This window comes from Symsagittifera roscoffensis, chromosome 2 (genome assembly GCF_963678635.1).
Source record: "Symsagittifera roscoffensis chromosome 2, txSymRosc1.1, whole genome shotgun sequence".
Taxonomy (NCBI): Eukaryota; Metazoa; Xenacoelomorpha; order Acoela; family Convolutidae; genus Symsagittifera; species Symsagittifera roscoffensis.
The window spans coordinates 58,932,429-58,957,576 of record NC_087063.1 but is presented as its reverse complement, the minus strand read 5'-3'; the positions used below and the strand labels follow the sequence as shown (position 1 = coordinate 58,957,576).

The 25,148-nt window shown below is 33.6% G+C and overlaps 2 protein-coding genes across 2 annotated transcripts in view; both read left to right on the top strand.

Moving 5' to 3' along the window:
• The window catches only part of LOC134839895 (uncharacterized), a 57,944-nt gene extending 55,638 nt beyond the window's left edge, over positions 1-2,306 (top strand). Inside the window, exons 6-7 of the mRNA XM_063855522.1 lie at positions 1,447-1,639; positions 2,281-2,306. Of these exons, the coding sequence (XP_063711592.1) occupies positions 1,447-1,639; positions 2,281-2,306 (219 nt within the window). The remainder of the gene's footprint in view (positions 1-1,446; positions 1,640-2,280) is intronic.
• The window catches only part of LOC134839416 (uncharacterized), a 541,178-nt gene that overhangs the window by 304,668 nt on the left and 211,362 nt on the right, over positions 1-25,148 (top strand). The window lies entirely within an intron of this gene.

Genomic DNA, 25,148 nt, shown 5'->3' with positions numbered 1-25,148 from the left:
TCTTAGTTTGAATGGTTAGTTTTATTTAAAAATTTCTATTAATCTTGGGTCTTTTGGAAGGGTTGGATAGTGAATCGACGTTTGAGGTAGTTAGACACTTGCTAAGTGGGTGGGGGAGAACAAAATTGTTCTTTTTGATCCAAGGATAGGCCTTGGTGATCAGGTTTTAAATTTAGTGAAATAGAAAATTAATAAAGATCCAAGGATAAGCCTTGATGATCCGATTTTAAAATTAAGTGAATTTAAGTTTAAAATGTTTTAAATTTATTTAAGAAAAAGATTTTGTATTTAAATGATATTAGAGAGCTTATGATTGCTGTTATGTTTAGGTGATGAAGCTGGGACAACAGATGATTTATGATTACTAACAATTTATTGTCATGCTACTAATTTTTATTTTCATTTTCAATAAATATTTTTCAAATATATTTTATATAAGACTGCAGAAATTAAGAAAACGATCTGAGATCTTTTTATCAATCGTTATTGTACATTAATAATTTTTTTTAGCGCCTGAAATGATCATGGAGTTGACTTCAAAATTTTTTGTTTGCAGATTCTAAATATAAAAGTTTGTGTTGGCTTTTGCCGTACAATCATAAAACTATTTGTTAAGTTTCTACTTTGTCGTATGTCGTCTCTTGTTCGAAGTCTTCTTCCAATTCCGGGTAGTTCTATTATTGTTCGGAATATCGGCTCTGATCTATTGAGTCGTAGAGACATTTCGATTAAATTATTATCGTATAACATTTTGAAAATGTTTGTCTAAATTCAAATCTGTTTTTGGTTAGTTCTAAGCTATTAAGGTCTTATTCGAGACGTATAGTCGCACCAGATGAGTTAAAACCGATGTGGTTAACTCATAGAGTAATTTCGGATAGGGTACACCGTCTGCTCGTCACGATATCTTATTTTCGGCCGGATAGATTCGTGCAACTTCTTAGTCTAATACCGATCCAAATCTTACTCTTATACTTTCTAGTCTCAGGGTGTTTAACTAGTCTCTGCTAGGCTCAATAGATCTAGGGTATACTGGTTTGTTGCGGCTGCTGAAGTTCTCTTGGAGAGACAACTAATTTCTAAGTTAAATTCAAATTTCTCTGGTGCTGAAATTACAAGTAATTTCAGCACTTACAAATAAGTGGGTTGTTAGTTAGATGGATCATGATTGGTTAATATTCAATATTTTATAGAGAGATGAAATATCAGAATCATAACCAATAATAAATTCTAGTTTAGATCTGGTTCCATCCATCCGGGGCTTAGAGAGTTTTAATTTTTCAGTGTTCTATTGTAGTGCAGGTTGGATGATGGTGTTTGTCCTTTAGAAGTTGCGAGCATATTCTTTTTTCTGGTTTGGAAGAAGAGTTGTTATCACGATTGTTTCGAGAGATCGTTTTATGATTTCTGATCGGTTGTGGTGAGTGTAGATCTGGTTGATCTTAGAGAATAACAATGGTCCAATCACGTTCGGGAGTGGCATGTAGTTTGACTTTGGATGCAGTGCCTGGTGACTTGGATCTGTACGTATACTTGAACATCGAGATGGCCAATGTTCAGTTGCAATGGGTGTCCTTTGCTGCGATGCCAAGTCGTACTTTAAATCCGTTGAGTGTAGTGACTGTAGGCAGCATGTCGGGTGTGTTTTGCCATTCCGTAGCTGGAGTGTGATTGGCTTGTCAAGTTTCTTGCTGCTCGTCTTTGGGCTGTATGTTATCTATATACTGCAATGTATTATTTGCATATACGAGTCTTTGTTAGTTTTGTTTTTAGTTATGATCTTGTATTAGTTTTTATCGCGAAAGCGTTATTGTTTACTTCGGTTATTTTTAAGAGATACTCACATTTGAGTAACTCTCGTCAAAAATAGAGTTGTTGGTCCACAAAGCGTGGATGTAGCACGTTGGGTGAGGCCCGCTATAGAGCATGCTCAGGACGTCCTCTCTGGTGGGTTAGGCCAGGAGTGATGGTATAATTTCATGCTCTCTTTTTTGGAGGGTTCCGTTTGAGATCAACCTTTTGTTCCTTTTTTAATTACTGGTTTTTTCCTTTTTTGCTTGGTTGTGTCTTTTTCTCAAAAATCATTTCGTTTGTTGTGGGTTGATCAGTCAACTTTTTGGTGTTTTTTTCTTTTGTGTCCAGACTTAAAAGTAGTCTTCAAAAGAATTAAATGAAAACAAGGATAAGTCTTGATAGTAATTCGATAAAAGGTTAAGTTAAAGTTGTTAAGTTTTTAGTTTTGATGTTTATTAGTTTCTGAGATTTGCTGTTATGTTTTAGGTGATGAAGCTGGGTTGAAGCAATGATTTTTATATACTAACAATTTATGCTTTATACTTACTAATTTTTGTACTTTTATATTCAATAAATATTGTTTTAAAATTGTTTTTAAATTACTGCAGATTTTTCAAGGAGAAGGACTAGTGTTGTTTTTATTGGTCGCAATTGAATAATTATTAGGTTTAGCGACATGAAAGGTTATTGAAGATGTTAGTAAATGTCAGTAAATGAAAATTTACATTTTCTGCTGCAAGTGTTCTTAATATAAAAGCTTGATCTGGTTTTTGTCGTACAATCTTGAAATCGATTGGTAGGTTTCTTCCTGGTCGTACGTCGTCTCTTGTCCGAGGTCTTCTTCCAACACCGAGTAATTCTCGTATTGTTCTGAAAATTGTTTCTGATCTATTGAGTCGTAGAGACATTTCTACTAAACTTTTCGTCATACAACATTTTTAAAATGTTGTATTTGTCTAATTCTAATCTAATGTGCTGGTTAATGTTTCTAATCTAAGTTAGTTAAGGTTTTGTTCGAGACTTATGGTCGCACCAGATGAGTTAAAACCGATGTGGTTAACTCATAGAGTAATTTCGGATAGGGTACATCGTCTGCTCGTCACGCTATCCTAATTTCGGCCGGATAGATTCGTGCAACTTCTTAGTCTAGTACCAATCTTAATCTTACTCTTATATCTCCTAATCTCAATAGATCTAGTGTACACCGGTTTATGCGAGTTAGTTCCAGAAAGTTGTGTGAAATTTGTTTTACAGGACTACATCAAATTTTGGCTAGTAAATACTGGTTGTCCATAAATTCGGATGTATAAAAACTGAAAAATTGACGACCTTTCACTCCCCCTGATGAAGACTGGCTTTCAGCTGATTTTTCTCAGTTACTTCGTACAGATACAGTTTAATTGTTATAACCTCATGTCAGAAATGAATTATTACAAAAAAACCTTTGGCAAAGTTGAATTGAGGTTTATCACTGAGTTTATCACTAGGTTTGCCCGTTTTGAACAAATCCTTCAGAAATACTGCAATGGAAGTGGACACTCTAGCAAGAAAAAGTCGTTTACCTTACCGAATGACCTCGCTGCGATCGGTTGAAAAAAAAATTAAAGGATTTAATTTGTCTCGTGTCCGAAATTCGTTTCTCAAGATTGCACCTTATTGTTCCGAAATTCGAAGAAAGTGCGGAATATTTAAGTTTGATTGGTTTTTTAATTCAGTCAAGCTTTGACTTCTCAACTATTCAATTTTAACGGAATTTTTATACGGTGTGAAAGATGTTGTCGTCCTGAGCTCAAATTTAAAAATATATATATATAACCTTTGATCTTTTGAGTCAAGTTACGGGGGTTCAAATTTGTTAATTTGGTCTATTTTTGATAATTAACGCGCGATAACTAAAAGGCGTACGCGGCGAATTATTGCGGTCCTGCCAGCATAAGAGGCCAGCTTTTAGTCCTTCTAAAACAATAAGAGGGGCTTTACACGCCCTTTATATCTTACATAGCATATGGGGTGGGGGGTTTGATAAAATGAAGAAAAACATTGTTTTACCCTTTTTTTTATTATTTTGTCTATTATTCAACCAAAATTTTTTTAATTTGGCCTCAAAGTCCAGTCGGAACATTCAGTGCCTCGCCCTGATATACGAGCAGTCTCGCTAAATTTAAGACAGGAGACAAACCGATGCAAATTGATATCATGCAGTTAATTTCAAGGTCATATTTTGGTCATTTCGAAATAACTGATAATGTATGGTCACATCAAACTCAACGCAATCAAAGAATCAGTATTAACATATGGTTGATTTGTGGCAGAATTTGATAACCGTTTGATTGAAAATGCCAAATTCAACTCATATTTGAGAAAGACAAACTGGATATCAAACATACATACCATACGTCAATTTGTTTATGCCGGTGTTGTAATGTACTCACAGTGACTGAGAAGATAAGTTGAAACGAACATGTAACTACCGCAAGCAAAAACTCGAAATCTTATTAATTCAGCTCTTGGCAAATAGATTGCAGGACATAACATTGTCGACAGCGCAAAAACTATGTTCAAATTTCATGTAACTGATTTTCGTACTTGCCATGGAACGTTTTCATGAAACGACACCAAAATTGCGAAACCTTTACAAGCTATATCCTAGCTAATTTTTAAAAATCAACGCTCATCGAAGTACTGAATCATATTAAATAGTAAACTGAGAAAACAACGCTATCTTTTTGTTGTCCTATGAGTTTGGTTTATTAATTAATCAAGTCCCTGAATTGACGATTCGCACGAATGAAAGGACGAATACATGAGATAATTTACTCTTTTCGGATAATCTCTATGAGTCATACGTTGCCTTTTTTTTATAGTTGTGAGCTGGGCTGGGCATTATTTCTTGGCTTCAACGCTCAACTAGAGATTGGTTGAAACAAGGATAACTGGTTATTTTGCAGACGGCACAGAATGTTCCGACCATATTCTTAAAAACTACAACATTTTCCCCCCATTTTCGAAGAGTGACCATTTTCGAAGAGGAATGAGTTATGACCTATTGGTTATACTCATAGAGTAATTTCAGATAAGGTACAATGTCTGCTCGTCAAGCTATCTTATTTTCGGCCGGATAAATTCGTGCAACTTCTTAGTCTACTACCGATCTTAATCTTACTCTTATATCTCCTAGTCTCAATAGATCTAGTGTACACCGGTTTATGCTAGTTAGTTCCAGAATGAGAACAACTGTATTCTAAGCTTAATTCAAATTGTTCTGGTGTTGAAACAACAAATAGTTTCAACACTTACAAATAAGTGGTTTGTTAGTTTGATGCAGCATGATTGGTTAATATTCAATATTTTATAGAGATGAAATATCAGAATAATATCCAATAATAAATTCTAGTTTAGATCTGGTTCCACCCATCAGAGGTTTGGAGAGTTTTAATTTTTCAGTGTTCTATTGTAGTGGAGGATGGATGATGGTGTTTTTCCTCTAGAAGTTGCGAGCATATTCTTTTTTCTGGTTTGGAAGAAGAGTTGTTATCACGATCGTTTTGGGAGATCGTATCATTATTTCTGATTGGCTGTGTTGAGTGTAGATTTGGTTGATCTTTGAGAATAGCAATGGTCCAATCACGTTCGGGAGTGGCATGTAGTTTGACTTTGGATGCAGTGCCTGGTGACTTGGATCTGTACGTATACTTGAACATCGAGATGGCCAATGTTCAGTTGCAATGGATTTCGTTTGCTGCGATGCCAAGTCGTACTTTAAATCCGTTGAGTGTAGTGACTGTAGGCAGCATGTCGGGTGTGTTTTGCCATTCCGTAGTGGGAGTGTGATTGGGTTGTCAAGATCCTTGCTGCTCGTCTTTGGGCTGTAAGTTATCTATATACGGCAATGTGTTATTTACAAATACAGATATTTGTCAGCTTTGTTTTTAGTTATGATCTTGTATATGTTTTTATCGCGAAAGCGTTTTTGTTTACTTCGGTTATTTTCAAGAGATACTCACAGTTGATTAACTCTTGTCAAAAATATAGTTGTGGGTCACAAAGCGTGGATATAGCACGGTTGGTGAGGCCGGCGGAAGAGCATGCTCAGGACGTCCTCTCTAGTGGGTTAGGCTAGGAGTGAGGGTATAATTTCATGCTCTCTTTTTTGGAGGGTCCTGTTTGAGTTCAACCTTTTGCTCCTTTTTTAATACTGGTTTTTTTTTCCTTTTTTGCTTGGTTGTGTCTTTTTCTCAGAAATCATTTTGTTTGTTTTGGGTTGATCTTTCAACTTTTTGGTGTTTTGTTTTTTTTGTGTCCAGACTTAAAAGTAGTCTTCAAAAGAATAATTTATCCAGTTTTAAGCTGGTTTTAATCCGATTTGGGTACCGTTGGATTTCTTTTCTTAGTCATGCTGTTAGGTTGTGGTTTGTGGTATTCAGTAAGCTTGCGTTGGTATTATGTATAATTCTTTTCCAACCGGGTTAAAGGAAAGTTTGAAATGTGTTAAAACTGGTTAGAGTTGTAATCAGTGAAAGTTAAAACTTAAATTCATTATTTTAAGCAATTCTTCGTGGGCGAGCTGTGCGATTATGGATAGAGTTTGTGGACGAGTGAATATAAAGAAGCGTCTTTGAAAAGGTTAGTACGGCTTTCATTTTTATATGCAACGTTTATTAATTTACTACTTTGAAATTATTAATATTACTGCTTGATTTGGGGGGTTGAAATTATCAATTGATTTTCATTATAAGAATATTTACTGCATATGGAAAAGAATTTATTTGTCAATTTATAGCTTTATACGGTAAAATTTTACCGCTTTGCTTATTGAAATTGGTTAAAAGAAAATTATGAATCTAGAAAAAATTTTCTGTGTTTTATTTCGTTTTTCTTTTTTTGTAGATGATTGATGATCGTGCTTGGGAAGACTATAGAAAAAAGAAAACATCTATAACGAATGGTTAGTTTTTATTTGAAGTTATTAGTAATTTTTTTTTCATGAAACTTATTAGTCTGTGAAGAATCCGTGGCGAAAAACGTCGTGGATGATTTCTGAGGACCTTATTAATTTAGCTAGCAAACGAAAGATGTATTTAGTTTGAAGAAGTGACCAAAGCAATTCGAGTGCTTTAATGGTGTTGTGCTCTTCAGTGCTAGGTGAGAGTTCATAGGGTGTATTTTGAATGAGGTTATAAAGTTTATGATTGTATCAGGTGTTATGGATGAATTCTAGGATTAGGATTTCAACTGGCTGTAGGAATTCGTGTGGGAGAATTAGTGGTCGGGAATCGTCTACGTTGAAGATTTTGGTTAAGGGCAGAATATATACATCTGGGTGATGGGCTCGTAATTGCGGAGGATGCCTTGTAGGTTAGTGTCTTTAATACAATAAGTGAAGTTAAGAAAGAATGGTGAGGTGTATTTTGATTTATTATATTGATATCTATGGTGAATTTGTCGTGCTGGTGTATTTTGAGCGTAATGATGTTGGATGAATTTATAGTAAGTATAAGTGTGTGTTTGTTTAGTTCGTAACATGACGTCGTGTGAACAGTGCCTATCACGTTCTTTGGGTGTGAGGAAATGAAAGGTGGTTAAAATTGTTAAAGTAGTAATCATAAGCTTGAATATCACGAAGTGCTGTCAAAATGACTTGGTCGTTTTTTTTATCTAAAGTGATGAAAGTGGAAACGTATGGTGTTTCAATGAAAAATTTTTCTGTTAGTTGTGGGTTAGCAAATTGGTCGTCGTTTAGAAAGATGTCTTCGTTAATTCTTTTGAAGTTATGATTGTAGTGGTCGATAGAATATTCGTTAGTTTCGGGTGCGGTGAATGTGATTAGTGATTTTTTAATATCCTATCAGGTAGAGTTGAGTGCTGCATTCTTCGTTATCATGGGGGTTGCTATATAATTGTAGTGATAGTGGATTAGTAAAGAGATAGAATGATGTCCATGAAAGTGTAGGGTATAATACGTGCTCATTTACATAATTATGGCTTTCGTCATTGGGGTCTGAATGAAAGTATGTGTACTGGTGGAAAAAGAGTAAATATATTTGGAGAAAATCTTTTGTGTTAATGTGAAGTGTATGATTAACAAATGTTGTGGATGTTCCTGGGTTAGAGGGAAATGGAGTAGTGGGGAATTTTTTTTAAAGGTTTGGTAGGCTTGGTTTGTACTGGAGGAAAGAGTTGATGAGGAAGTTGGGTTTTGCGAATGGATATAATGTGAAGAGGAAGTTGGGGTTGATGGGTTGGATGGTATTATAGATTATGAGTTTTGGTGAATGGTTAGTGTTTGAAGGTGCTGTAATTATTGTTGCAGTGTGATGAATTTATCAAGCTCGTGAGATATTTGTGTTTTTACAGAGCTGTTGTTGTCGGAAGGTTCACTGGTCAAGGGGAAATATGGGGGTGTTACATTGGAAATAGAAGAGGGAGGCGAAGGCGGTTCAAATTTGATTAGGGAGTGGAGAGGTTGAAAGGGACGTTGGGAAAACGTAGATGGACTGTGCTCGGAGTTGTCAAATTCGTCGGGGGTTTTGATATCGGAGTTATTGAATTGGGAAATAGTGTTATATAATGTTGTGTTGGAATTAGTATCTGAATCCAAGCCGGAAGAAGTATTATCATGAGGTGATTCAGGTGGGGGAAGCAAAAAAAGGTATGATGGGGAAGTTGCTTTGAAGGTTGACTGGGTAGGAAATTGAGCGATGGAGTGATCCAACTTGGCGGCTCATCGTGGGCTAAAAAGATGGTTGTTCTGAGAACGAAAGTTAGTGGTATGTAGTTGTTCTATAATTTTCTCGTATTTGTCTTCGATATTAGATTGTTGGGTAATTATTTGTTGAATTGGGCTTTGTGGGTAATAAGGTCTTGAAGATATGAGGTCTGTCAGGGCTATGTTTCTGAAATTTCAAGGTACTAATGATAAAGGATGGTTATGGTTTAGCCTTTGTAATTGTGGTGCCGTAGGCGTTGTTTTCGTATTGTTTTGTGAATTGTCATATGTGTTCGGTGTTGTTGATAGGTTGGTATTTTATTCTTTTACTTGAAGGTATAAAAGTGTTCGTTTTTTATTGTTGTAGAGAATAATCCAAAAAAACTTGCATAAGTTGTGCGTGCTACGCTTGCTTGTTCGTTTACTTGTGTGTGTATTGAGCACGTTTAGTAGATTCGTTTTAGTAGAGAGAAAAAAAATCCAAGAAAGTTAAGCATTGCGTATAATATAGTCAATCTTTCTAAGATGTAATAGGGCCATCCTAGAAAGGCAAGAAGGTCGTTTTTCAAAATTACAAAACTAAAAATATTTATTGCTGATATATATCATGTGGTCTGTATTTTTCGCCATTGAAGTAAATGTATTCTCTTATATCCTTAAAATATCCGCTGTAATCTTGTGCGTAGATGTCTGAAAATCCTGCTGTTTCCGCAAGTTTGCGTAAGTTTTGATCTATGCATTGTCGTTTTATTGTGTCCATTTTTGTGGGTAAGTCTTGGAATGGTTGTGTACGTATGTGGTGTTGAATGTCCGACTTAGAATTTATGCCGTTCGATTTTAAATCGGTATTTGGATTGCGGGCAATAGCTCTAATGCCTTCTATTGAAATTTTTTTTAATGTTTGCATAAGTGGAGGGTATGGTGTGAGAAGGTAGTATTTATCTTTGCCAGGATTCAATTGTACTACATTGTGACTGTTTTCTGATCCACGTGGGACTGCGGTATCCCAAAAATAAGGTCTTCGGGAAAGTGTGTCAACAAAATGTACTTTTTTTTGGGATTCTTTGATAGCATCTTTTAACTTCAAAAACATATGAAGGTGATACTTTTTTGGTACAAGTGTAATACCATAGTATGTTTCCTTCGTAGTCATAAAAATTTTATCTGTTACCTGATAATAAATATCCTGCAAAAGGGGTTTTGAGTACCGCTAGTGCAAGTGATTTCAGAGTTTGTATTCTTTCAAGTTCGCATAATTGATGTAGTGTTTCGAGTTCTGTTAAAGACATTTCTTGAAAAACTCTACTTATTGTATAGTCTAGTTTCATGTCAAGGTGTTTTTCATAATAAATTGCGCCAAAATGAGTGTTGTTCATAAGTGATAGTTCTTGTAATTGTGTACTGTCTTTGTCTAGTGGTTTTTTTTCCACCAGTGTTTCTTGTGTTTTTTAGGAGTTGTACTGGGATGAATTTTCGTCGCTGGTTGAGTATCGTGTTGCATGGGGAATTATGAATAATTTTCCTGTATTCATGTCGAAGACTTGTTCGTATTCGACAAGAGTTTCTGAATATTGCGTTTTATAAAGTGGTTTTTTGTATTTATATGCAAGTTCTGTTTTTGGGTAAACTTGGAAACGTGTCAATTTAGTTTCTATTTTTATAACTACTCTGTCTGAGTTTTTCAGGGATTACGTCTTCACAAGGGATTGATTCAATAACAAAATTTTGGTTAAATTTTATCATTCTAGCGTGTATTTTTGCTACTTGAAATGTGGTGCATGTGTCTTCAGGGAGCCAAACAATTGTTGCTTGTGTTCGTGTATTTGGATTGCAGTATCATTGGTCATTTTTGCAAGAGAGTCTGATTCCTTGATAAATTATGGTGTCATATTTTAAATCTCGTGTTAATTGTACTTTTTCAAATTGTATTTTCAAATCAAAAAACATTATTTCTTGGTATCCTTTATATTTAGTGTCTGCTTTTCAATTTGAGGGATTGTTTATTCCGATGTGTGGTATCCAACTTTTATCATGGAGATTGTAAGTTAATCTTCCATGTGCGCCGTGGAATGGAAACTTGTCGTCTAGTTTTATATGACCTTGTTATCTTTCAAGTTCGGCTTGATGTGCAGAGTCTGGAAAAACTTGAAAGTTTACCAATTTTCTGTTTTTGCCTTTGTTCGATATAATTTGTAATCGGCTAAGTTCATTTTCACAATCATCAGGCCTGAGATGTAAAAGTCTTTCAATATTACTTTGGTAGAAAGGTCCATGATCTAGTCTTTTTTTATTTCCGTTTGAGACTTGAGAACAATGTACTTTCTTTTCGGAAAATGTCGCTGTAAATTGATATACTGTTAGAGTTGTAGCTCGTGCTTTTGAGTAAAGTGTAGCTACTATGTTTGTTGTTTAGATAGCTTGTGGTACAAATTCGCATTGAGTGACTTGATTTATTGCATGTTTATGTAATGTTTTTTTGTTCATTTTCTTCACAGTCATAGTGTGTGACTAGTAAGTCCTGTTCGGGGGGAAGGATTGTTATGATCGGGTTCTGACTGAGACATTAAGAAGGAGAAGGGTCTGGAAAATTAGTATCCTTGGAAGAAACATCTGTATGATAGTCCTGAGTATGGATATTAATAAGTTATATATCCAATTGTCTTTTTTGTGTACCTATCATATTTGTAGATGATTTCTGTGGTTAAAAATGGGGGAGGTAAAGATTGAGCTATTATATTTAGGAGGGGGCTAGGGGTAAGGGATGATAAATTATTTTATTTAGTCGTACTGTGATTTCAAATTTTAGTGTCAGATTATCCGGTGTAAGTATTTGTATGTTATGTTCTTGTATATCTTGTCGGTATCTTGTCTGTATTGTAATCTGTTTAGTGCCCAGTTGTGTAATCTGTTACTTTCGTGATGTTGACCAAATAATGGAGGGGGTGCTACGAATATGTTCCAGTCTAATCGTAGGGGTACGTTTTTGGTTGAATGTTCTCGATTTCAAGCGCCGATATTTGTAGGAAAATTTGGAGGAAAAGTGTTGGTGAGATTTGACTTAAGGAAGGGGTTGAGCGGAAATAAAATTTTTCTGGTAGTGACAAAGTTGTGTCAGATGAAATGTCTGTTGGATCGTTCTTTAAATTTGGTTCACTTTGAGTGAAAACTTGTGTCATCCAATTATTTATTTCGATACTGATTTTTTTGACTGTTTGATCGACTATATCTGTTTTGTGAGAAATTTCGTGAAATTCTTTGGTTTGGTGATCGTCCACGATAACTCGGATTGTAAGGTCATTGTTGTCTAGAGTAATTTGAGTTATTTGGAAGTGGTTTTCCTGAACTATTATTACTATGATTGTTTTTGTTGGGTAAATTTGATCTTTTTTCATGTACTGATGAAATGATTTATTTGGTTCTCTATGTTTTTGTGGTTTATTTTGATTGTCTTGTTGTTTTTGTCTGCATTCGGCAATGCTGTGTCCGTATCTTCATCAATAATTACACCGTTATTTGAATGATGTCTTACCTTTCAAATTTGGGTTTTGTCTCGTAGATGTTTAATATTTCAGTGATTTTTTCAGATAATTCTGTATAGGAGTCATGAATATTGTTTATTTGTGAAGTAGTGGTTTGGATGTAGTTGACATATTGTAGCTTTGGCTTTACTGTTCCTTCTAATTTCGTGGTGTTTTGCTTGTTTTAGTTTAAATACTAGTTTCCTAAAGTCTAAATCTGGTTCTCCGACTGAGGAAGGATGTGATGCTCTCTTTTTTATTGCTATTTTTTGTAATGAGGTGTTAGAGTCATCATTAAAATTTCTGTCATCTTTTTTTATAATCATGGGTTTTGAGTGAATATGCTTTTCAGACTAATGTTTCAATTCTTACTGCAAGTTTTTTAATTGTTTCATTTGGTATTCTACGAATTTCATTGCATAAAACTCTTTGATGTTGTTTGTTCCTTTCAGAATCAAACACTTTTGAGAATTGTTGTGTAAACCTTTTCCAATCTGATTTTATATCTATAGGTAAAACTTAAAACCATTTTTGAGCTGCACCATCAAGCGTGGTTTGTATTAACGCTGTGCGTCTGTGTTTCTAATTTTGGTGAAATGTTGTTTTTATTGGTTCAGGTCCTATATTTAAGATTAGATTTGCTATGATTGCTTTTAAATAATCTTCTACAGTATATTCAGGGTCTGTGTCTGTAAATACTATTAAAGGCGTGTTTGATGTTATTGACGATCCACCCATTAGGTATGGATTCATAGTCACTTGAAGTGAGTCTGCCGCATTTGGCATTTGTGAAAAATTTGTAAGTTGACTCTTTGTTATTTCATGTTGTTGTAAGTAAAATGGCAGTGCGATTTCGGTATGCATTTGAGTGGGTTAATAAAACTGTGCATTGAATGGGTTTTGCGGTTGAAAAATATTATTGTATGATGTTGGATTATTTCTAGGTTGTCGTGTTTGTTCATCTCGTGCGTATGGTTCGAAAATTTCTGGTTGATCAATACCGTAAGAACGAGGTCTTTGGCTTAAATAAAATCGTTGATGATTTTGATCATAATAATCCTCATTATCTGATGGAAAATAATTAGCTGTACAAAAAGGAGGTTGATTCCTAGTATGGTATCTATTTTTAAGATTTTATTTTGCTGAAAAAATGGGTAATTTTCAAATTGATCTTGCAAAAATCGAGATTGATTATTAAAATTTAAGGAGATTGAAGTTGGTTGTGCTAAAATTTGACTTTGTGAATATGAGTATTTCTGAGTATTCATATTAGAAGTTTTTGTTGTTTTTGATCTCACATAATTATAATTAGGTTCTGCGATATTATTTCTATGTGATGTTTTTTGTTTATATGATGGTTTTGTTACTGGTCAAAACGTTTGGTAATCCATTTGTGAATATTGTTGAGCAGCAGAGGGTTTTACTGTGGTTTGTATAATTGCTTGTTGTAACGTTGGGTTTTTTGGTTTTGGAGTTGTAAAATTGGGTCGAATAGGTGGAATGCTTCGTTGTGCTTTTGTTTTTGTTATTCTTTCATTTATTTCTTCATTTACGAAATGTGATGGGGTTTGTATATCTTGTTGTGTAAGGTTTCTTGTTCCGTTTAAGTTGTCTTGATTTATAAAAGTAGAGTTTAGACTAATATTTCCTGCTCTTTCAGGAAAAAATGAATTATAGTTTAAAGGTGTTGCGTCAATTGTAAGTGGGTATACTTTAACATAATCTTTATGAATAAAGATTGTGCTTATTGCTTGGCGTGATATATCTGTTAGTATTTTAATAAATGATGCATGAGACCGTTCAGGGTCCCAAACATAATCTGTTTGTTCTGCTAATATGGTTTCGTCATCTGTATTTTGTGGTCTAAATTTTTTTCTTGGTAGTGCGATAAGATCACATTTATAAACAAATTAACCGATTATGAACTATGCTTTGTTATTTCGTTACTAGTTAGAATTTCACTCTTTGCATTAAAAAATTTTGTAAATTTATTTATTTTGATTGTGAACATTGAATTGGCTCTTTGTGAGTTTTGATGTTGTATATTTTTTATGCATTCTGTAAAAACTTTTGAAATTTGAATTTCTATGTCATCAGTTTGAATGAGATATTTGTCATGAAATGAGTTTGCTGAACTAATTTCTATTGTGTAGACTGCATATTGTGATGTGAGAATACATATGCCTTTGAGATAGTGATCAGAAAGTTGTCTTTTAATTTTTACATCGGGAAATTCTTTTTTGCATGGACTATCTCCTTTTTCGAATAAATTTGCGATTAAATTTTGGCAAAATTGTACTTGTCCTCGATGCATTAAAAATGCGAGTGTTGAATCTTCTAGGTTTTCTTCATTACGAATCATTTTTGTGTTGTATCACTGTTAGCGTGTAAATTTCAATGTGTCTTATTGGTTTATTCCAATTGTACAGACCTATTGGTTTGTTTGAGTATGACTTTTTTATTGTACGTTTTCCTTTTATTGATGCTGGTGACGTAGTTTCTGGGTCAGAAAAGTAGATTTGATTGTTAATTTGATGGTTTTTGTTTATTGAGTCTTTTAAATTGTGTAGTTCTTGTATTGCGCTTGTTTCTGATTCTGAGACTGCGTTTCGTCGTTTTGAAAATCGTTTCCTACTAATTTGTTTTCGTTTGTTAATAACTTTTTTTCTTAGTGTTTGTCTTTTTGTTCTTATGTATCCCATTGTTTGTCTGTGTGGTGTGATTACGAGGTCGTATTTTTTGTGGTTAATTTTACAGTTGTGTAATATAATTGATTGTTTAATTCCTAAATTTTCTCTTGACATAAGGTTTAGAATGAGAAAGGTAATATTGAGGTTAGTGATTCTAATGTCTTAAACTGTTAGTTTTTTTGTAGCTACGATTTTTTGTGATTAGCTTAACTTGAGGCGTATTTGTCGGGTCGGAGAGAAAAGCATATATCAATTCGTGAGAATGATTTTGCTTTCTCGTGAATAATTTTAAGTTAGGTTAGGTTTACCTAATCTTACTTAGGGGTTGTGATTTGTGATCAAGGGTTGGAGAATGGTATATTGATCCACAAGGTTCAGGTATAATTAGAACGCAAGTAGTTCGTTAGATACTATTTTCTGACTTACTAAGACTAAGTGTTTTAGCTTGAGTCATTTAAGAGGAAGGGGATCAAATGAAGGATGAGTAACCGGAGTTCTTCAGTGTTTATCATAATTAGAATGGTTAGCTATTTGAAAATTTTCTATTAATTCTGGGTCTTTAAAAAGGGTTGGATAGTGAATCGACGTTTGAGGTCGTTAGATACTAATTAAAATGGGAGGGGGAGAACAAAATTGTTCTATTCGATCCAAGGATAAGCCTTGATGATCAGAAGTTTAGACTTAGTTTAATTTAATTTAAAGGTCCAAGGGAAGCTTTGATGATCTGCTATTTTAAATGAAATTAATTTAAGTGAAAACAAGGAAAAGCCTAGATAATTATTCGATAAAAGGTTAAGTTAAAAAGGTTAAGTTTTTAGTTTTGATGTTTGTTAGTTTTTGAGATTTGCTGTTATGTTTTAGGTGATGAAGCTGGGTTGAAGCAATGATTTATATATACTAACAACAAATGCTTTATACTAACTAATTTATGTACTTTTATCTTCAATAAATATTATTTTAAAGTTGTTTTTAATTTACTGCAGATTTTTGAAGGAGAACGACTAGTCTTGTTTTTATTGGTCGTTATTGTATAATTTTTAATTTTTGTTTGTGTACTTATTTTTTGTCGGTTTAATTTGCAAATCATGCATCTATTGTTTTCTGATACAAGCAGGAGCGGGTTTAGGGGGGTGGACGCTTTCCCCTGAGGGATTCGACCCCTGGCGACCCAAAGGGTCCCCCTTTGTACTATTTTGAGATATCCATTTTTGGTGACGGTCCCTAAAAATTTTCTGAAGACACCTTGGGCGCCAATATATTTTAATTTTGAGTAGGGAACGCGCGCCCAAAAAAACACTATTTTTTCTCATTTTCCAAAAAAATGTCTAATAACTCCTTTTTTGGTCTGTTTTTCAAATTTTTTAGTGTTTGGGATAGCTCAAAAAATCAATTTGATTGACCTGAAAAATTCGACAAAACTTATGTACGTTTCGCCTGGTCAATTATGTATGTTTCGCTGGTCTTATGCTCTTCATTAACAGACAATATCATTTGAGAAGTACTCATTGTTTCAAATTTTGAAGAGAGTGATGGATTTTTTTTGCTCGGTTGGTTTTTCCTCCAGACTTATTAGAACTTTTTAACTAGATATTTTAGACACGGTTTCTTAATACTATCCGAAAAATTATTTCTATGTGATGTTTTTTGCTTATATGATGGTTTTGTTACTGGTCAAAATGTTCGGTAATCCGTTTGTGAAAATGTTGAGCAGCAGAGGGTTTTACAGTGGTTTGTATAATTGCTTGTTGTAACGTTGGGTTTTTCGGTTTTGTAGTTGTAAAATTGGATCGAAAAGGTGGAATGCTTCGTTGAGCTTTTTTTTTTTGGTATTCTTTCATTTATTTCTTCATTTACGAAATGTGATGGGGTTTGTATATCTTGTTGTGTAAGGTTTCTTGTTCCGTTTAAGTTGTCTTGATTTATAAAAGTAGAGTTTAGACTAATATTTCCTGCTCTTTCAGGAAAAAATGAATTATAGTTTAAAGGTGTTGCGTCAATTGTAAGTGGGTATACTTTAACATAATCTTTATGAATAAAGATTGTGCTTATTGCTTGGCGTGATATATCTGTTGGTATTTTAATAAATGATGCATGAGACCATTCAGGGTCCCAAACATAATCTGTTTGTTCTGCCAATATGGTTTCGTCATCTGTATTTTGTGGTCTTAAAATTTTTCTTGGTAGTGCGATAAGATCAAATTTATAAACAAATTAATCGATAATGAACTATGCTAAGATTTTTTGTAAATTGTGTTTTACGTGTTGTGTTGTTTTGTTACTAGTTAGATTTTCACTCTTTGCATTCAAAATGTTTGTAAATATATGTTTTTTTGGCGTACGGTTGTATGTCGAAATTTTTGAGTTGGCGAACCGCCTTGAGGTTTTTTCAATTCTAATATAGATAAATAGTTATAGATAAGTGAAAATACATCGATTGTGAACATTCAATTGGCTCTTTGTGAGTTTTGATCTTGTATATTTTTTATGTATTCTGTAAAAACTTTTGAAATTTGAATTTCTATGTCATCAGTTTGAATGAGATCGAGGACAAGCAAAATTGTACTTTTCCTAGAGCTTCAGATTAGGGATGCATTAAAAATGCGAGTGTTGAATCTTCTAGGTTTTTTTCATTATGAATCATTTTTGTGTTGTATCACTGTTAGCGGGTAATTCTCAATGTGTCTTATTGGTTGATTCCAATTGTACAGACCTCTTGGTTTGTTTGAGTATGACTTTTTTTATTGTACGTTGTCCTTTTATTGATGCTGGTGACGTAGTTTCTGGGTCAGAAAAGTATATTTGATTGTTATTTTGATGGTTTTTGCTTATTGAGTCTTTTAAATTGTATAGTTCTTGTATTGCGCTTGTTTTTGATTCTGAGACTGCGTTTCTTCGTTTTGAAAATCGTTTCCTACTAATTTGTTTTCGTTTGTTAATTATTTTTTTTAGTGTTACGAGATCGTATTTTTCGTGGTTAATTTTACAGTTGTGTAATATAATTGTTTGTTTATTTCCTAAATTGTCTCTTGACATAAGGTTTAGGATGATGAATGCAATATTGGGGTTAGTGATTTCTAGTGTCTTAAACTGTTAGTTTTTTTGTGGCTACGATTTTTTGTGGTTAGCTTAACTTGAGGCGTATTTGTCGGGTCGGAGAGAAAAGCATATTTCAATTCGTGAGAATGATTTTTCCTTTCTCGTGAATAATTTTAAGTTAAGTTAGACTTACCTAATATTACTTAGGGGTTGTGATTTGTGATCAAGGGTTGGAGAATGGTAAATTGATCCACAAGATTCAGGTATAATTAGAACGCAAGTAGTTCGTTAGATACTATTTTATGACTTACTAAGTTTAAGTGATTTAGCTTGGGTCATTTAAGAGGAAGGGGATCAAATTAAGGATGAGTAACCGAAGTTCTTCACTGTTTATCATAATTAGAATGGTTAGCTATTTGAAAAATTTCTGTTAATTCTGGGTCTTTAAAAAGTGTTGGGTAGTGAGTCGACGTTTGAGGTCGTTAGATACTAATTAATATGGGAGGGGGAGAACAAAATTGTTCTAATGGATACAAGGATAAGACTTGATGATCAGAATTTTAGAATTAGTTCAATTTAATTTAAAGATCTAAGGGAAGCTTTGATGATCTGCTATTTTAAATGAAATTAATTTAAGTGAAAAATGTTGAGTTTTTAGTTTTGATGTTTTTTAGTTTTTGAGATTTGCTGTTATGTTTTAGGTGATGAAGCTGGGTTGGAGCAATGATTTATATATACTAACAACAAATGCTTTATACTAACTAATTTTTGTACTTTTATCTTCAATGAATATTATTTTAAAGTTGTTTTTAATTTACTGCAGATTTTTCAAGGAGAACGACGACTAGTGTTGTTTTTATTGGTCGTTATTGTATAATTATTAGGTTTAGCGCCATGAAAAGTTATTGAAGATGTTTCTTCAAATATTTATGTTAGTAAATGAAAATATATATTTTTTCTGCTGCAAGTATTCTAATTATAAAAGTTTGATCTGGTTTTTGTCGTACAATCATGAAATCAATTGGTAGGTTTCTTCCTAGTCGTACGTCGCCTCTTGTCCGATGCCTTCTTCCAATACCGAGTAGTTCTCGTATTGTTCGGAAAATTGTTTCTGATCTATTGAGTCGTAGAGGCATTTCTACTAAGTTTTTCGTCATACAACATTTTTAAAATGTTGTATTTGTCTAACTCTATTCTAATGTTCTGGTTTATGTTTCTAACCTAACATAGTTAGGGTCTTGTTTGAGACTTTTCGTCGCATCAGATGAGAATAGATAAAAATATTGAATACTAAATATTGAATACTAACCAATCATACTCCATCAAACTAACAATTCACTTATCTGTAAGTGCTGAAACTACTAGTAGTTTCAGCACCAGAGCACTTTGAGTCAAACCTAGACTACAGTTGTTCTCATTATGGAAACTAACTTGCGTAAAGTGGTGTACACTAGATCTATTGAGACTAGCAGATAAAAGAGTAAGATTAAGGTTGGTATTAGACTAAGAAGTTGCACGACTCTATCCGGCCGAAAATAAGATAGCGTGACGAGCAGACGGTGTATCTTATCTGAAGTTACTCTATGAGTTTACCAAACCCTTTTCCAGCCAATTTTGATGTTAAGATGGTCAAAAAAATAGCACTATGTTACACGACCTTTTTTTGACGACCTTTTTTTAGGCCGACCAAATTGATTTTTCGATCTCTCCCAATGCACGCTTTTGTCGTAATTTTGGCCATATTTTTGGCGCCGGAGGCAAGATTTTGAAAACACTTTTTATGGGAGGGAATTGAATTGTTGAACTTTTGTTTGTGTACTTATTTTTTGTCGGCCTAATTTGCAAATCATGCATCTTTTGTTTTCTGATACAAGTAGGTGCGATTTTAGGGGGTGGACGCTTTCCCCTGAGGGATTCGACCCCCTGCCGACCCAAAGGGTCCCCCTTTGTACTATTTTAAGATATCCATTCTTGGTGACGGACCCTAAAAACTTTCTGAGGACACCTTTGGCGCCAATATATTTTAATTTTGAGTGGGGAACGCGCGCCAAAAAAAAAGCATTATTTTTGGTCACTTTCAAAAAAAATAACTACTTTTGGCCTGTTTTTCTAGTTTTTTATTGTTTGGGATGGCTCAAAAAATCAATTTGATTGACCTAAAATTTTCGACAAAACTTTTTTTTTGAAAATCCGATAGAAGTAATTCGAAAAGCATATATCAATTCGTGAGAATGATTTTGCTTTCTCGTGAATAATTTTAAGTTAGGTTAGGTTTACCTAATCTTACTTAGGGGTTGTGATTTGTGATCAAGGGTTGGAGAATGGTATATTGATCCACAAGGTTCAGGTATAATTAGAACGCAAGTAGTTCGTTAGATACTATTTTCTGACTTACTAAGACTAAGTGTTTTAGCTTGAGTCATTTAAGAGGAAGGGGATCAAATGAAGGATGAGTAACCGGAGTTCTTCAGTGTTTATCATAATTAGAATGGTTAGCTATTTGAAAATTTTCTATTAATTCTGGGTCTTTAAAAAGGGTTGGATAGTGAATCGACGTTTGAGGTCGTTAGATACTAATTAAAATGGGAGGGGGAGAACAAAATTGTTCTATTCGATCCAAGGATAAGCCTTGATGATCAGAAGTTTAGACTTAGTTTAATTTAATTTAAAGGTCCAAGGGAAGCTTTGATGATCTGCTATTTTAAATGAAATTAATTTAAGTGAAAACAAGGAAAAGCCTAGATAATTATTCGATAAAAGGTTAAGTTAAAAAGGTTAAGTTTTTAGTTTTGATGTTTGTTAGTTTTTGAGATTTGCTGTTATGTTTTAGGTGATGAAGCTGGGTTGAAGCAATGATTTATATATACTAACAACAAATGCTTTATACTAACTAATTTATGTACTTTTATCTTCAATAAATATTATTTTAAAGTTGTTTTTAATTTACTGCAGATTTTTGAAGGAGAACGACTAGTCTTGTTTTTATTGGTCGTTATTGTATAATTTTTAATTTTTGTTTGTGTACTTGTTTTTTGTCGGTTTAATTTGCAAATCATGCATCTATTGTTTTCTGATACAAGCAGGAGCGGGTTTAGGGGGGTGGACGCTTTCCCATGAGGGATTCGACCCCTGGCGACCCAAAGGGTTTCCCCTTTGTACTATTTTGAGATATCCATTTTTGGTGACGGTCCCTAAAAATTTTCTGAAGACACCTTGGGCGCCAATATATTTTAATTTTGAGTAGGGAACGCGCGCCTAAAAAAACACTATTTTTTCTCATTTTCCAAAAAAATGTCTAATAACTCCTTTTTTGGTCTGTTTTTCAAATTTTTTAGTGTTTGGGATAGCTCAAAAAATCAATTTGATTGACCTGAAAAATTCGACAAAACTTATGTACGTTTCGCCTGGTCAATTATGTGCGTTTCGCTGGTCTTATGCTCTTCATTAACAGACAATATCATTTGAGAAGTACTCATTGTTTCAAATTTTGAAGAGAGTGATGGATTTTTTTTGCTCGGTTGGTTTTTCCTCCAGACTTATTAGAACTTTTTAACTAGATATTTTAGACACGGTTTCTTAATACTATCCGAAAAATTATTTCTATGTGATGTTTTTTGCTTATATGATGGTTTTGTTACTGGTCAAAATGTTCGGTAATCCGTTTGTGAAAATGTTGAGCAGCAGAGGGTTTTACAGTGGTTTGTATAATTGCTTGTTGTAACGTTGGGTTTTTCGGTTTTGTAGTTGTAAAATTGGATCGAAAAGGTGGAATGCTTCGTTGAGCTTTTGTTTTTGTTATTCTTTCATTTATTTCTTCATTTACGAAATGTGATGGGGTTTGTATATCTTGTTGTGTAAGGTTTCTTGTTCCGTTTAAGTTGTCTTGATTTATAAAAGTAGAGTTTAGACTAATATTTCCTGCTCTTTCAGGAAAAAATGAATTATAGTTTAAAGGTGTTGCGTCAATTGTAAGTGGGTATACTTTAACATAATCTTTATGAATAAAGATTGTGCTTATTGCTTGGCGTGATATATCTGTTGGTATTTTAATAAATGATGCATGAGACCATTCAGGGTCCCAAACATAATCTGTTTGTTCTGCCAATATGGTTTCGTCATCTGTATTTTGTGGTCTTAAAATTTTTCTTGGTAGTGCGATAAGATCAAATTTATAAACAAATTAATCGATAATGAACTATGCTAAGATTTTTTGTAAATTGTGTTTTACGTGTTGTGTTGTTTTGTTACTAGTTAGATTTTCACTCTTTGCATTCAAAATGTTTGTAAATATATGTTTTTTTTGGCGTACGGTTGTATGTCGAAATTTTTGAGTTGGCGAACCGCCTTGAGGTTTTTTCAATTCTAATATAGATAAATAGTTATAGATAAGTGAAAATACATCGATTGTGAACATTGAATTGGCTCTTTGTGAGTTTTGATCTTGTATATTTTTTATGTATTCTGTAAAAATTTTTGAAATTTGATTTTCTATGTCATCAGTTTGAATGAGATCGAGGACAAGCAAAATTGTACTTTTCCTAGAGCTTCAGATGAGGGATGCATTAAAAATGCGAGTGTTGAATCTTCTAGGTTTTTTTCATTACGAATCATTTTTGTGTTGTATCACTGTTAGCGGGTAATTCTCAATGTGTCTTATTGGTTGATTCCAATTGTACAGACCTCTTGGTTTGTTTGAGTATGACTTTTTTTATTGTACGTTGTCCTTTTATTGATGCTGGTGACGTAGTTTCTGGGTCAGAAAAGTATATTTGATTGTTATTTTGATGGTTTTTGCTTATTGAGTCTTTTAAATTGTGTAGTTCTTGTATTGCGCTTGTTTTTGATTCTGAGACTGCGTTTCTTCGTTTTGAAAATCGTTTCCTACTAATTTGTTTTCGTTTGTTAATTATTTTTTTTAGTGTTTGTCTTTTTGTTCTTATGTATCCCATTGTTTGTCTGTGTGGTGTGATTACGAGATCGTATTTTTCGTGGTTAATTTTACAATTGTGTAATATAATTGTTTGTTTATTTCCTAAATTGTCTCTTGACATAAGGTTTAGGATGATGAATGCAATATTGGGGTTAGTGATTTCTAGTGTCTTAAACTGTTAGTTTTTTTGTGGCTACGATTTTTTGTGGTTAGCTTAACTTGAGGCGTATTTGTCGGGTCGGAGAGAAAAGCATATTTCAATTCGTGAGAATGATTTTTCCTTTCTCGTGAATAATTTTAAGTTAAGTTAGACTTACCTAATATTACTTAGGGGTTGTGATTTGTGATCAAGGGTTGGAGAATGGTAAATTGATCCACAAGATTCAGGTATAATTAGAACGCAAGTAGTTCGTTAGATACTATTTTATGACTTACTAAGTTTAAGTGATTTAGCTTGGGTCATTTAAGAGGAAGGGGATCAAATTAAGGATGAGTAACCGAAGTTCTTCACTGTTTATCATAATTAGAATGGTTAGCTATTTGAAAAATTTCTGTTAATTCTGGGTCTTTAAAAAGTGTTGGGTAGTGAGTCGACGTTTGAGGTCGTTAGATACTAATTAATATGGGAGGGGGAGAACAAAATTGTTCTAATGGATACAAGGATAAGACTTGATGATCAGAATTTTAGAATTAGTTCAATTTAATTTAAAGATCTAAGGGAAGCTTTGATGATCTGCTATTTTAAATGAAATTAATTTAAGTGAAAAATGTTGAGTTTTTAGTTTTGATGTTTTTTAGTTTTTGAGATTTGCTGTTATGTTTTAGGTGATGAAGCTGGGTTGGAGCAATGATTTATATATACTAACAACAAATGCTTTATACTAACTAATTTTTGTACTTTTATCTTCAATGAATATTATTTTAAAGTTGTTTTTAATTTACTGCAGATTTTTCAAGGAGAAAGACGACTAGTGTTGTTTTTATTGGTCGTTATTGTATAATTATTAGGTTTAGCGCCATGAAAAATTATTGAAGATGTTTCTTCAAATATTTATGTTAGTAAATGAAAATATATATTTTTTCTGCTGCAAGTATTCTAATTATAAAAGTTTGATCTGGTTTTTGTCGTACAATCATGAAATCAATTGGTAGGTTTCTTCCTAGTTGTACGTCGCCTCTTGTCCGAGGCCTTCTTCCAATACCGAGTAGTTCTCGTATTGTTCGGAAAATTGTTTCTGATCTATTGAGTCGTAGAGGCATTTCTACTAAGTTTTTCGTCATACAACATTTTTAAAATGTTGTATTTGTCTAACTCTATCCTAATGTTCTGGTTTATTTTTCTAATCTAAAATAGTTAGGGTCTTGTTTGAGACTTTTCGTCGCATCAGATGAGAATAGATAAAAATATTGAATACTAAATATTGAATACTAGCCAATCATACTCCATCAAACTAACAATTCACTTATCTGTAAGTGCTGAAACTACTAGTAGTTTCAGCACCAGAGCACTTTGAGTTAAACCTAGACTACAGTTGTTCTCATTATGGAAACTAACTTGCGTAAAGTGGTGTACACTAGATCTATTGAGACTAGCAGATAAAAGAGTAAGATTAAGGTTGGTATTAGACTAAGAAGTTGCACGACTCTATCCGGCCGAAAATAAGATAGCGTGACGAGCAGACGGTGTATCTTATCTGAAGTTACTCTATGAGTTTACCAAACCCTTTTCCAGCCAATTTTGATGTTAAGATGGTCAAAAAAATAGCACTATGTTACACGACCTTTTTTTGACGACCTTTTTTTAGGCCGACCAAATTGATTTTTCGATCTCTCCCAATGCACGCTTTTGTCGTAATTTTGGCCATATTTTTGGCGCCGGAGGCAAGATTTTGAAAACACTTTTTATGGGAGGGAATTGAATTGTTGAACTTTTGTTTGTGTACTTATTTTTTGTCGGCCTAATTTGCAAATCATGCATCTTTTGTTTTCTGATACAAGTAGGTGCGAGTTTAGGGGGTGGACGCTTTCCCCTGAGGGATTCGACCCCCTGCCGACCCAAAGGGTCCCCCTTTGTACTATTTTAAGATATCCATTCTTGGTGACGGACCCTAAAAACTTTCTGAGGACACCTTTGGCGCCAATATATTTTAATTTTGAGTGGGGAACGCGCGCCAAAAAAAAAGCATTATTTTTGGTCACTTTCTAAAAAAATAACTACTTTTTGGCCTGTTTTTCTAGTTTTTTATTGTTTGGGATGGCTCAAAAAATCAATTTGATTGACCTAAAATTTTCGACAAAACTTTTTTTTTTGAAAATCCGATAGAAGTAATTTTGACTATAATTCGAAATCTTTTTGTAATTTATATTTTTACTAGCCTTGATTTTGTCCAATTCGTTTTTTTCTCTCGCTAAAATGTTTTCGGCGCAAGCTATATCCATCTTGTTACCTCAATTTGCACCGTTTGGAAGCAAAA